Source organism: Pyrus communis, chromosome 15, assembly GCF_041283825.1.
Source record: "Pyrus communis isolate YQ-2024b chromosome 15, ASM4128382v1, whole genome shotgun sequence".
NCBI lineage: Eukaryota > Viridiplantae > Streptophyta > Magnoliopsida > Rosales > Rosaceae > Pyrus > Pyrus communis.
The window spans coordinates 29,778,125-29,791,992 of NC_142579.1; the positions used below are offsets into that span (position 1 = coordinate 29,778,125).

Genomic DNA, 13,868 nt, shown 5'->3' on the forward strand with positions numbered 1-13,868 from the left:
TGAATTATAATGTTCATTCAACACAGAGTTCAGATGACCATATTGTTTACCAGGCTCAGCAATTGGCCGGAAATTTTTCCAACTCTCTGAAATTTGGGAACTTTTTGTTATGCTTAGTCAGCAAATGTTCTCCGCTCTTGAAGCCTCACAAGCTTATATTGACTAAAGTAGCTGAGCAAAACAAAGCCTTCTTAGCCAGATCTCTATTAGGTAAACTGGCTGACTTGGAACTTTTTAGATGATGAAATCGTACATTGCCTCCTCTTAAAAGCATAAGAGATACCAGTATTTTGTGTAAAGGACCCCCCATTCAAAGAAGAAACAAATAGTTGCATTCGTTGCCAAATCTTTCCTTTTATTTCTTCCCATAAATTTCTTGAGTGCTCTTTCATGTGGATGACATAACAACACTACAGAAACGGAAAAAGAAAGAGAGAAGCAAGACACTCATGACTGAGCTACAGAAAATTTATGTGATTGGCACTTTTAGGAAAGGAACCCATTATGGTTATTGGCCATTTGCTTCATTGTTTCGAATCTGCGGCGCTTGTCTGAGAACTTTGTGGTGGCATAATGCTTCAGATAGTCTTGAAAACGGAGGTGATTGGGGTATAAGAGCTTGGGAGCGGGAGAGATGATGGCATCGCCGGCAGGATTGTAGAAGGTAGCAATGGATAGTCGGCTTCCATTCTTGTCTGCCAGCACACGGTGCAAAACACTTTTGTACCTTCCATTACTCAACACTTCCACCTGGTCACCTATGTTCACAAACATGGTGTTGTTCTTGGATGGTGGAATTGCAAACCATTCTCCATCTTTCAAGAATTCGAGGCCTGGAACTTGGTCATCTTGGAGCAGGAGTATGATCCCACCAGCATCAGTGTGCTCCCGAAGTCCTCTCACAAGCTCTGGCTGAGGACATTGAGGGTATTTTGCAACTTTTGTTCCCACAGAAGGACCCTTGCCACCAGAGAATGCATCCTTTATATGACCCTTCTCCAAACCGAGATTCTCACACATGAGCTCAGAAAGTTTCTCTGCCATCTTAATCAGCTGAGCGATGTACTCATTCATTGTTTTGCTGCATTTCATGCATACCAGTCAGAATACATATATGCATATGATTTCAAAGTGTCATTTCGCAGTTCGTAAGTTATGGTTTCTAACATCCTATTGAAAACTGACTTACCAATGATCCTCTGAGAAGTTCGGAATCCCTTCAATATTTGATGTGGGGCGATGCCAAATGAAAAATGAGCTTTCCCAGTCTACTTCCGAGGTAACTTCTTGATCTAAGCTTTTAGCTATCTCTGACTTATAAAAGCTCTCTCTCAAATTTTCCTCATAGTATTCATTTATCAATTGCTTCACTTTATCCATCAACTTCTTATCAATTCCGTGGTTCTCAACCTGCAAATATCAAGCAATACATTCGTCAAGACTCAAAACGACGTGATAACAGATATGCATTTAAATTTCGGAAACGAAAATGGAAAAGGAAAACATGGTTTTTACTTGGAAGAAGCCCCATTTCTCACAAGCTTGGTGCAGAAGAGCCATCGTTTTGCTCCTTGCTTCCCCGTTGAGCTCATTAAAGTCTATCACAGGTATTTCCATCTCGTTTATCCTTCTCTGATCCTGATGTGGAAGATAGGTAATACAACGGAGTATATATAGGCCAGAAAGCACTGTGATCACCAATATTATATAAAGGGTAGTTAGATTAGATTGTGTAGTAGTTACAGATTAATCTAGAGGCGAATTCGTCGGATGCCTCGAAAAGAGTGGAAAACCAGTCCAAGTTCAACTGACAAAAACCCCATGTGATTCAGCATAGTTGTTTTATACATAATATCCAACCAAGTCAATCGAGATCTTTCGCGTAAAGTAAACCATGTTTTGTGTCTTTCATTTTTGCAAGTAAAACTTTCCCGGATTAAGTTATCACCCCTTGTAATTCCAAGCATGTGCATCTCTCCATTTCTCTCCTGTTCATATTGTTTCTTTCTGTCAAGTGGGCATTATTATACGCGTATTTTTGCCGAAAGCTACTCTGATCGGTTGTTTTTGCATCAAAATTCTTCGTTTAAGCAAAACTAGGGGCAGTGTGATTCTGAATGCATTGCGTCCAAACAGGCAAGGAGAAACTGCGGATTGAAAACTCTGCCAGTGGGCGCTTTTGTCCCACAGATAATATTTAGCATTAGTTGGATCAGACAATTAGATTCTTCCAAGTCAAGCATATAAGTTGAACCTTGACCAATATATCACGAAGTGGTTTAGTTGGTCAACTTTGTAATTATGCTGCATGTCCATGCATATCGGCCCTTTGATCAGATATGGATTAGGTGGGATGCATATCCACCGTAGATGAGTGTGATACACGTGTTGGAATCAGGCAACGTGAGTTTTCGGTTTACTCTACTATCACAGTGGTGTGAATTTGATACGGATTAGTTTTATATGTTAGATGTGGAACCCTTTCATTTTTTGATTTTCTCTATCATGCTCACGAGTTTAATATATTGAACTCAAAACTAAGAATCACTTTCATAGCATTCAAATTTTCCGGCCTACTGTAGAAGTTTGATTTCTATATTATTAGTATCACACTCAGTTTTTCAGTCTACTGTGAAAGGCCTAACGGCTGATTTACATAGCCCTCAAGTTAAATTACATTGTTGTAGCTTTTGCAGATGAGAAATGGCAAACCGTTTGGACGTTCCAAGCTCGAAATCCAATCCTTGTAGGAGAATCCATTTGCCAAATTGTGAATAATTTTCATATTTTTGTTACTTGAATTACACTTTACAATTGAGAACCAATAATGTATGATATGTTTATAAAAAAAAGTTAGTTAATATTTAATCTTGAAAGGCCTGACATTTTAAATTTAATCTTCTGAATTGTTCCTAATTATATCTTCTGAATTGTGACTTGAAAATGATTTAATATTTAATCTTATAAATTGTGCCTTCCCAAGAATGCATCAAAGGAGAAGCCCCATGCTTGAAGGTACTGGAACCAAAGCAGATACAAGTAACTTGGGCTAGTTTGACTCAAAAGGTTAATAATTATTAAATAGTTATGTCTTGTGGAAAATTTCGACATTAAAAACGGGTATAATCAAGTTAGTTAGAGGTTTGAAGTATGTCTCTCTTGCTTATAACAGTTTAGATTAAATTAATCAAACTATCGCACGAATAATATATAAATCCTTCCCAAAATTTAGTTGCATTTGTGGCTTCTTGACTCTAGAATATCTAATCTGTTCTCAGATTGTATTGGTGCAAAGCTTATTGTGGATGATAGCAAAGATTTCAAGTTACTCCATATAGGGAGAACATTCCGCTATAATATATAAATAAATTCAAATTTTGTAAAGAAGGCTTATATAAAAAAATGATATAGGATTCCGAAAGAAGTTATACTAACTGAAAAAAATTGTATTTGTGATAAATTCATACCAATCCACCAGATTCTTTTTATTTTGATGTAAAAGATTTATGGATGAACATAACAATTTGGATAATATATCCAAATCTATTCCTTCATGATTGAAGAAAGGAATTCCTATGACTCCAACAAACAACGTAAATAAAACTAATACAAGCATCGGAAATAACATAGTATCATCTGAACAAGAGGAGACACAGTATGGATAAATAAAAAAACAAGAGGAAACAAAATGGAATTCTTTTGTATACTTTATATACATATGATGTATAAAAGGATATATCTCCGACATTTAGATGGATAAATATGTATCATAATTTATATTATTAATGAATATGTATGTCGACCCATATCAATTAATTTTAAGAATATATACTCATACATATTACTCATGTGCCAAGAATCAGATTTGAATTGGTGACATGAGGATTTTCAGTCGTCTGCTCTATCAGCTGAGCTATCCTTTAATATAGGACTTGGGTCTATGTCAATTAGAAAAATAAAAAGTAGTACAAAGTATTATACACGATCTAATAGAATTTCTTTTCATCTTCTGAATTTTGATTGAGTCTCCATCTCCTGGCATTATTTCAAGACGTTCCGTATATGAGCCTCTTCAAACATGACTTATTGTTATTGATTTGATGATTCCTATAGGGCGTGGTCAACGATAATAAATTATTCAAAAATTTGCATTGTTTCTCGCAGGGCGTCTCTTAGGACCTTCGTTGTGCTCTTGTAATTTGCTAAAGGTCACGGACGATGAAGCAGAAATGCTTGAAGCTGACTTCTACGTCAGAAAAACAGCAACAAAACGAGAAATCTGAAACACTCCAAATACAAGTGGTGAAATCAAACATTAATATCGTCAGCTTATCACAATCACAGATTAACGTCACGGTCATAAATCAACATGGTCAAGGCTTAACAGCCCATTTTGAATCATCTGAATCAATTAAATCGCTCGAGCAGCTTGGAAATGACAATCCAACAACCTTCAAAGTAGTTATCATAAAGCTTATATAGAAGCCTAATTCGGAAGGGAAACCAGCAGCAAGATATACTGAATCCCAACATGAAACCGGCAAATTCACACAACCATAGTAACCAGATTCCAATTCACTCCACAGAAAGTAGTAAACTATACTTAAAAAAGAATTATAGCATGTAACTACTATGGAGAGTAGAAACTGAAAAGCTAGCAATACGATAGGAAGGACACCATAATCCATTGAATTTCGTATCATGCAAACTTAACCAACCAGAATAAAGTAATCAATCCACACTAACCAAACATGAGATGAAAAACGCAGACGCAGATTGCTATGAAAGTCCAACATGAAAACGATCCAGGCAGGACAGGTCATTTGCATCAGACGAATCCAACAACCGTGGTAGGAAGAGCCTGAAATATAAGACGACTAAACATCTCAAGAACTTAAAACAGATGCCATGGATCACGCACTGTACCTCCCCACGGCCACTGTTTGCAACACTGTTTGTGTTCTTTTACAATAGTCTTTTTTTCAATGGCATTATGCTGATACAGTTATGCCGGATAATTCACCTCCGATAACGAGGAAAAGAAAGCATATAGATGACATACAATAACAAGAAAATTGAGACACCAACCTTCAAACTAACACATCCCAGAATCATCTCAGAACTATTGTAAGGAATAACTTAATGGTTTCATCAAACATTTCAAAACTCTATTAACGCGGGAATGTTTTCGCGTAGTAATGCAACCAAAATCGAAAATTTGTTAATCCTGAAATAGCAGAATCTAAATGCTAAGTTCTAGTTTTTCAAAGGGACCAACATTCCGCATCCCACTCCTAGTATGTCACTTTCAATTTAGGACTAAACACAGATAAAATTCCTTTTCAATCAGCTCCTAATTAGCCAGTAAATTGCTATTCATCTATATTTCCTAACCAGCAAGAACCAAAATATATCAAAAAAATTTCTTGGGCAAGCAAAAGATATCATCCCTTTGCAATCGTTTTGTATTTCAACCTTCACTGGATTACTGATACAGGATGAGAAATAAAAGATTCATTTGGCATGGAGCACAATAAATTATTGGAAGATAAATTTATTTGCTGGAATAAAGAGGGTGGTTTAATACATATTGGCTGATCAGTTTACTTCCAGGATGTTTTATGGCTGATATCATTACTTTAGTTATGTAATTTTTAGTTTTATGTGATTTCAATTCAATTTTATGTCAATTTAATCATATTGTCTTTCAATTTCTGAATGTAAGTTACAAAATGGTGATAAAAACCATCTCTTTTTGTAAGACGAGGGAGTTGAACGTTTTTGTTGGTGAATGAAATATTCAGAGAGATTTCTATCTCATATTTGTGTCTTTCTCTTTGTAAGAGTCTGTTGCTTTGTTTTTTTCTAGTGTCTACGTTGTAGGCTGGTACTAGAATAAAAGTTTATAGGGTTTTCAGGCCTCTCCTTGCACTCGGAGATAGTGAACCCTACCTATCAATCATATCTGTTATTTTATTTCGTTTCTATCCGCTGCACCCTTGTCACATCTCGGCCCAGGGCGGATCACCACCGTAGCACGATATTGTCCGCTTTGGGCCTACCATTCCCACACGGTTTTGTTTTTGGGAACTCACGAGCAACTTCCCAGTGGGTCACCCATCATGGGATTGCTCTAACCCTATTCTCGCTTAACTTCGGAGTTCCCATGGAACCCGAAGCTAGTGAGCTCCCAAAAGGCCTCGTGCTAGGTAGAGATGGGAATATACATTTAAGGATCACTCCCCTAGGTGATGTGGGATGTCACAATCCACCCCCCTTGGGGGCCCGACGTCCTCGTCGGCACACACGCGACCAGGGTTAGGCTCTGATACCAAATTTTCACATCCCGGCCCAGGGCGGATCACTTCCTGAGCCCGACTCCACCACCGTAGCACGATATTGTCCGCTTTGGGCTTACCATTCCCTCACGGTTTTGTTTTTGGGAACTCACGAGCAACTTCCCAGTGGGTCACCCATCATGGGATTGCTCTAGCCCTCTTCTCGCTTAACTTCGGAGTTCCCATGGAACCCGAAGCCAGTGAGCTCCCAAAAGGCCTCGTGCTAGGTAGGGATGAGAATATACATTTAAGGATCACTCACCTGGACGATGTGGGATGTCACAATCAACCTCAATTTTACGAAGAATTTATCAGATTCAATGGTAGGGTTCTTGCCACTTATTACTACGGTCTAATGGTATTCTTCTTCAATTGTTAGTGAGATGTTACATTATTGTTAGTCCATTGTGAGACTATGCTCGCCCCCTCCCTTTTTGATGTAAATAATATCGATTGTTCAACAAAAAAATAAAAGGAGGGTTAGGGTTCTTGAGGAACAATTGACGCATATAAAAAGTTAATTAAGTTTGGAGTAACTTAAAATTCAAGTAGTAAATAAAAAAAATGTAAGTTCAAAATACGTCGCTAAAACATGACAGACGATTATAATGTGGAGCCCCTTCAAATAGATCTATACAAGGATTTTCATTTTTTTGGTCAAGATCTATTCAAGGATCTATAATTTGGATCAATTGTCACTTAATTGAATCATCCTCCTCATTTATCATTCTTGACCTTTGCTTAACATTTAATTCTGTCCTTGCGCAAATATAAGAAAGTTTCCGGCTGCCGCGGCGCCAAGGCCGTACTCTACCTCCTTGACCGTTGGGAGCTGCATTGCTCCTCATGCGCCGCCGCCGCACCCAATCCCCTATCCACAGTTGCCGCCTCCCCAGAGGGCGGAAAGCACCGTTTAACTACCCCACTGGCACATGTAAACGTAGATTGCGTTTCCATTTTCCACGTGCGTTGAAGGTGAAATCACGCGCGTAATTTGGCGCGTAGGGTTTAATTACATTCTCTCCTCTCTCGACACAGAGCCTACACCTGGGGGAGATTCCCCCACAACTTTGCTTCGGAGGACAGTCTCGTATTTTCACCATCATCTCCTCCCTTTCCAAAAACTCGACTGAAACCTTTTCCCTCTCACAGAGAATCGGATACGACGGTCGTATTTGCTAACCTGCGCCGGGGTCACTCTAAGCGCACCACGCACCGCCGCCTCTCCAATGAGGCTCCGATCTCCTACAGCCCTCGCACTGCCTGTTCTTTTTCTCTGCTTTTTCGCTACTGTCCCCACCGAGACTGCCGAGTCGACTCAGTCGAACTCGGTGGCCGTGGCCGAGGGGGAGACCAATGCCGAGTCGAAGAACTCGTCGCGCGGTGGCGAGGAGGACAGCTTCGCCGACATGATTGATCGGGCTCTGGAGCGGGAGTTTCCAGAGAACGAGCAAAATCAAGGTTCTTTCAGATCCCGAGCTTTTCAATTCCTCGTTTTGCCCATTTTTTAAAAACGGCTTTCAAATTTCAATTCCTCGTTTTTGCATGCATTAGATACTGTCTGTTTGGTACTATGAAAAAATGTGGAGTTTTTAATTGAATTCGAATGGAAATTTTGGAGCAATTAACGACAACGTTGATGTTAATATGGTGTAAATTGTTGTGCCTTGTTGTGCAGCCGAGGATGCTGGCGGCTTCAATAATAGCGTTGCCGAACAGCAGGTAGGCACTCACTCGTATGCTCTGACATTTTTCGGTTTTAAAGTTGTGTGTTTTGGTGTTAGATGATAGGAGTTCGCGGGCAGAACTTACCCCTAAAACCGGCATTTCTAGAAACCAGGTTGTAATTTGATGTAATTGATCAGTAGTGTACACCTAGAAGCTGATTTTGGGATGCTAAAAACCTGCATTGCGAAGATCGGATTGTAATTTGATGATAATCTCTCTAAAGTTAACACCTTTGACAAGTGTACACCTAGTGCTGATTTAGGAACGTTGAAAACCTGCATTGCTAAAAACCATCTTGTAATGATCGCATTGAAGTTAACACCTTTGACAAACTTTAGAGCGAGATTACCAAAAAAGGAAGATGCTTTAGATTGATCGATTAAAGAAATGTTTACACTGGATGCTATGTTTATAGTCTTATCACTCGAAAATTTCTCATATTGAAATATTGATATTGTCTTGCATAAGTGATTTTTGCATAAACTTGGCCCAAGATTGAGAGCTGTAACTGTTTGTCTATTAGGCAGTTCTGGAAACCGTTGCTAGAGTCAAGTCCAAGAAGAATGACAGCAAGGAGGAGAAGTATGTACTTCTATCTTGTGAATTGGAGAACAAATCTGTTGACTTCAGTTTGTGTAAGTTGTAATTGGATATAGGAATACTTGAAGTGAGTTTACTGACACCTTTGTGAGCCTTATTTTAGGTCATTTCAGTTTCATGATGTTTTCCATAATGAGAATGGAGAAGAAGATATGCCAACATTAATAGATCGAAAGGTATGTCTGCCACCCGTCATTGGAAAATTTTGTTTAGTTCACGTTGCATTTATACTATTGTAACATGGATAGGTAATGTTTTTAAAATGTGTAAAAGTGCATTATTGTGATGTCCATAACCTGCATTGGAAAATATAAATACTGTCTTGCGGTCGAAGTTAATGCTTTTTGGTATGCTCAAATTTCTTTTATCAGGACAATATCTTTATTATGTCCAATCGCAAGTCAAAATACCCTGTGCTGCAACTGGACTTGAGGTCAGCTAAAGTTTTTATTATTATTACCCTTTCATTTATGAGTGACTGAAAATTTTGGCTGATGTTTCCTCTTCATATGTTCAGATTGATTTCGGACCTGGTAGTTGTCATTGTTTCTGCAACTTGTGGTGGAATTGCATTTGCCTGTGCTGGACAACCAGTCTGTCCTCTATCGTAGCTCTTTGCATTCTTTTATAATAAGTTTCTATTTGAAGACCTCTTTTGCTTTAAGATCCGTGTATTCTCGAAAAAGTGACTACTCACTATGTTATGGACAGGTTATTACTGGATACTTGCTAGCAGGATCTGTTATTGGACCTGGAGGCTTGAGTTTTGTCAGTGAAATGGTGCAAGTATGTTGACGTATGATCTTTAAGATATCTTCATATGCATTACTTCTGTTTCCTTATTAAAAGAAATGCATGCAGGTTGAGACTGTGGCTCAGTTTGGGGTGATCTTTCTTCTTTTTGCGTTGGGTTTGGAGTTCTCAGCTGCTAAGGTAGGCTTGTAAATTGAATGGTTGCAGTATCCCTTGGATTTTGTCGGTCTATTAATTTAGGCCATGATACTAGTCTCTCCCTTTCAAGTTTGCAGCTTCGGGTTGTTCGAATAGTGGCTGTTCTGGGAGGTCTACTGCAAATATTCCTATTTATGTGCTTGTGTGGAATAACAGCCTCGGTATGTTTACATTTTACTTGAACATTTTTTGCTACATATTTTTATCTAGACCTGTTATCCAATGACGCCATATTATGATTGTTCCTACTTTCTTTTTTTGCACATAAATCTGTGTCTTCAATGGAATTCTAATACGACAGCTGCATGCTATTTCTAGTTATGCGGTGGGAGGCCTTCAGAAGGGGTATTTGTTGGTGCATTTCTTTCTATGTCTTCGACAGCAGTGGTGACTCTCTTTTCCCTGATATCTCTAAATTCTCTCATCCCCTACATACGTGTCTTTTTGGGGAAAAATATATGGATTCATGACCTTTTTAATTTTCTAATTCTTGCAAATGGGTTGTGGGTTCTTCAGCTTATGTTAATCTAAAATTCGTATTTCTTCACAATTGTAGGCACAATATGCATAGAATTGATTTGTTTTCATTCTATATGAATCGTTATGTGCAATTTTATGGAATATTTGATAGTTCAAGTGGTGATACTGGAAAACAAGTTTGCCTACCTCTTCTTTAGTCCAATCTCATTGTTTTTCTGTATCCTTGAATCTTGGTCTTCCTGTAGCAACCTCTTAGTTTTTGTATTATTTCATTTTTTTTTCGGTCTGCAGGTTTTGAAATTCTTGATGGAAAGAAATAGTATCAGTGCTCTTCATGGTCAAGTTGTAGTTGGCACTCTTATACTACAGGTATGTGATATCATAATTTCTCACTTTGCAGAATCTATCACTGCTAAGTTTCACTACGTAGCATTTAAACGATGATTGGAATTCAGGCTTATGATTTCACTTTACGTGACCTACTAGGACTGTGCGGTGGGTTTGCTATTTGCTCTGCTTCCAGTTCTGGGTGGGACTTCTGGTATTCTTCAAGGAGTAATATCCATGACTAAATCGTAAGTAATTGTTATGAAAATTCATCCTATCATATAAAGAAGGGGGAGAAGGAGAGCGGATGCAACCAGTCTTAAGAGGCTGGTCGCTGGCCTGTGTTAGCAATATTTTGCTTATCACAAAAAGGAGTCATATGTGATTGTTAAATTAAGTAATACAATCAAGTGATTGGGCTGGTTGTGAGCAGGGCATTTATATACACTTCTGTAGTTCCCATTAGTCAGCTGTGGAAAGTTAGAAACAGAATGGTTAATGTCTTTGGAACGGGAGATTGTTAACTGCTCTATTTCTCTAGTGATATTGAAATGAATTGGATTTTACCTGCTTTGAGTTTCTATTATGGCCTCGTGTCTCTTTTTAAATACTACATTATCACAGGCTGTTGGTTTTGCTTATGTTTTTGGCCACCTTGTCCATATTAGCACGTACTTGTGTACCATGGTTCCTGAAGCTTATGATAAGCCTATCTTCTCAGGTATTTTGCTATATCTTCATTTTAATGCACTCTGATGCTTTAATTTCAGAGATTGTTTTTACTGAACAATTTTTATCTGCAGACAAATGAACTGTATCAGTTGGCATCAGTGGCGTTCTGCTTACTAGTTGCCTGGGTTTGTCTCATTTCCTATCTTTTACATCTTCTGTTTTATAGGACAGACTCATTCTAGTTAATACATCAGTAAGAGAAACAGACTGTCATCAACAATGGGAGGGGGGACGTAAGGGGTTTGGGGTTACCAACTTTGTTAGTTCATATACCTAACCCCTAAACGTCTTCCCCCGGGGGTCTACAGTACATGCTTTTATGCTTACATGCGTCTATCTAATAACTTCCTGGAAGGATGGATGTAAAGTGCATTGTTCTTTGTCATTTCAGTGTAGTGATAAGCTGGGTTTAAGCCTTGAACTGGGTTCCTTTGCGGCTGGAGTGATGATATCAACAACTGATCTTGGTCAGCATACGCTGGAGCAAGTAAGATATTTTTTATTCGCTATGTACGTGTAGCTGATACAGGCTTTACAAATTGTTATCCCCTTGTATGCTTCATGATTGATGATTCTAGGAAATGTCCTACATAAGATTTCTACAATCATAGTAAACAATTTAACAGGATGTGTGATCCATTCAACATGTTTCGTACATAGTGTTGAAATGTTATCATCAATTGTCAATATTCTAATTTTACATGTGTTTCTGCTCTTATTTGGGGTTCCCTATCTTTCAGGTTGAACCCATTCGCAATTTCTTTGCTGCTCTTTTTCTCGCCAGCATTGGGATGTTAATACATGTTCATTTCCTTTGGAATCATGTTGATATTTTATTAGCAGCTGTTATATTGGTAATCATTGTAAAAACTGTAGTGGTTGGTTGCGTGGTCAAGGGATTTGGATACAATAACAAGACTTCCCTTCTTGTAAGATTTCAACAAACTGTCAACACATCTTTATTTCCATTTTTACTTTGTACATTTTGTTGATGGAGGGGCCTTAGGGTATCCTATATGCGTAGGTTGGGATGTCTCTTGCACAAATCGGAGAATTTGCTTTCGTTCTTCTAAGCCGTGCTTCTAATCTTCATCTAGTTGAGGTTAGTGCTTCACCCGTAAATTGCATTCCTAAGAAATTTAAAAAAAGTCAACTTCCTTACATACCCCACCTAATCTAGGGATTTAACTGAAAGCTTAGTGTAAAGTGAAATGGGAACTGAAGGTTTATCACTATTGCAGGGTAAATTATATCTATTGCTTCTAGGCACAACAGCTCTCAGTCTGGTATGCGAGACATCTTCTCCAATGTTATTTGCGTCTCAGTTTGAAGTGCATGGCCTGTTCAAGGGAATATTTATTTTTGTGATCTTATGGTGCAGGTCACTACGCCATTGCTTTTCAAGATAATTCCTGCTGTTGTCCATCTTGGGGTGTTGCTGCGGTGGTTCTCCCCCGATAGCCTGAGTGAGGTAATCATCTGCGCTTGAATAAATACTCGATAAATTTCACCTTTACAATTTTGTATGATTCTTGTTTGTGCAAGTGTATCTTGAATTATGGTTTTCTCCTCCCAGATTGGATTTAAAGGAGATAGCTTTCGCTCAGACAGTGCTAAGCGTTTTGCTATGATGCTCCACGGATCTCATGATTTATGACACATGAACAATGAACCAGAAAATGCACTTTTCAGCCTTCGCCCGATGGGGTTGTTATACTCTGGAGGACAGGTATTGAAGAATGCAAACGAGGTCGACTGACTGAAAAAGTTTCTAAACTGTAAAGCTCTTCAATTGAAACTTTCCATGCATCTTATGATTAAGCAAGAGTGAATCGTATCGCCGATTGAGACCGGGAAAATGAGAGCAAGCCGGATGGTTCGCACGAGAAAATTTTGTTCTTTGTGAAGTAGTGTCCATTTTGTAATGTAAATCATTCCCTCCCCCTTCTTTCCGAGGTTGATTATTTTTTTGTTTTGTTTTTCCATTTTTCTTGTATTTTTTTCTTCCCTAGTTTAGAATCAGTGATGTTCCCTAACTCAAATGTATCATGGATTTGTTTATAGTAATACCATAGTTTTTCTTTCACTTTCTTAATTTTGGGTTCTTGGGGTTGTGTTTTCTTTCGCAAATTTGATTGGAAAATGCATAAAAACTATATGATTTGTATTTTCCTCAACACTAGGGCTGGAGAGAGATTCTCTTTTTAGGTAGTCAAATTCTATAGATTCATAAAAGAGTACACAATGGCTGGAGAGATATTATTTTGTCATTAATTCACCACGTGATAAGCGTTTGTTGAATGAATGATTTACTTTTTGAACACGTGACAAACATCTATTAAATGAGCGACGTCATTAAGACTGTCTTGTTTGCAATACAGAATCTCTCCAACCTTTGTTCTCTTAAAGATGTCATGACAATGGAATCAATCTAGTTGAGATAGTTAAAAATCCAAGAAATAAAAATAAAATCTAGTGGTGAAAGTTACATATCATTTTATTTTTTTATTTACTGGTGGTGGTTAAAGTCAGATCTTTGATATCAAGGTTGAAACATGAAAGAGAGGCCTTAAAATGTGAAATGGATCTCTTCACTTCTTTTTTTTCTTGCTTAATTACTCAAAAACTCATTTGATGAGATTTCAAACCAAAACTGTTACAGTGATATACCATGCAGAGACTTAAGATTTTAAACGTCCACCCTTTAAAAAG

At 38.1% G+C, this 13,868-nt stretch overlaps 2 protein-coding genes across 4 annotated transcripts; one reads left to right on the top strand and one right to left on the bottom strand.

Annotated features, from left to right (window-relative positions):
• Positions 1 to 334: 334 nt before the first annotated feature.
• On the bottom strand, positions 335 to 1,673 carry ACO1 (ACC oxidase 1). Its single transcript, XM_068448333.2, has 3 exons — positions 1,516 to 1,673; positions 1,190 to 1,410; positions 335 to 1,081 (listed from the first exon to the last, which is right to left on the bottom strand). The coding sequence occupies exons 1-3, from the start codon at positions 1,615 to 1,617 to the stop codon at positions 487 to 489; spliced, it is 918 nt and encodes a 305-aa protein (XP_068304434.2). The 5' UTR covers positions 1,618 to 1,673; the 3' UTR covers positions 335 to 486.
• A 5,702-nt stretch (positions 1,674 to 7,375) lies between these two features.
• KEA4 (K+ efflux antiporter 4) lies at positions 7,376 to 13,242 on the top strand. 3 transcript variants are annotated; one of them, XM_068477833.2, is made up of 20 exons: positions 7,376 to 7,799; positions 8,017 to 8,060; positions 8,590 to 8,648; positions 8,770 to 8,842; positions 9,038 to 9,099; positions 9,184 to 9,259; positions 9,378 to 9,452; positions 9,528 to 9,599; positions 9,695 to 9,778; positions 9,936 to 10,004; positions 10,389 to 10,466; positions 10,584 to 10,672; positions 11,049 to 11,145; positions 11,228 to 11,281; positions 11,548 to 11,643; positions 11,897 to 12,085; positions 12,181 to 12,258; positions 12,398 to 12,442; positions 12,538 to 12,627; positions 12,733 to 13,242. In XM_068477833.2, exons 1-20 carry the CDS (start codon positions 7,568 to 7,570, stop codon positions 12,811 to 12,813), a joined length of 1,743 nt encoding a protein of 580 aa, XP_068333934.2. In that variant the 5' UTR covers positions 7,376 to 7,567; the 3' UTR covers positions 12,814 to 13,242. The 3 variants fall into 3 exon arrangements, 2 of the variants coding, with proteins under 2 accessions (XP_068333934.2, XP_088541926.1); XR_015956734.1 differs by having other exon boundaries at positions 7,388 to 7,799; positions 12,163 to 12,258; XM_088685800.1 differs by lacking the exon at positions 11,228 to 11,281 and having other exon boundaries at positions 7,388 to 7,799.
• The last annotated feature ends 626 nt before the right edge of the window (positions 13,243 to 13,868 follow it).

Bases quoted from the DNA above. Each gene is read 5' to 3' on its own strand.
- ACO1 (XM_068448333.2), bottom strand. From the start codon at position 1,617: ATGGAAATACCTGTGATAGACTTTAATGAGCTCAACGGGGAAGCAAGG. The intron at 1,411-1,515 runs GTAAAAACCATG...TGATATTTGCAG, and splicing joins AGAAATGGGGCTTCTTCCAA to GTTGAGAACCACGGAATTGA. The intron at 1,082-1,189 runs GTAAGTCAGTTT...CATGAAATGCAG, and splicing joins AACTTCTCAGAGGATCATTG to CAAAACAATGAATGAGTACA.
- KEA4 (XM_068477833.2), top strand. From the start codon at position 7,568: ATGAGGCTCCGATCTCCTACAGCCCTCGCACTGCCTGTTCTTTTTCTC. The intron at 7,800-8,016 runs GTTCTTTCAGAT...CTTGTTGTGCAG, and splicing joins AGAGAACGAGCAAAATCAAG to CCGAGGATGCTGGCGGCTTC. The intron at 12,628-12,732 runs GTAATCATCTGC...TTCTCCTCCCAG, and splicing joins CCCCCGATAGCCTGAGTGAG to ATTGGATTTAAAGGAGATAG.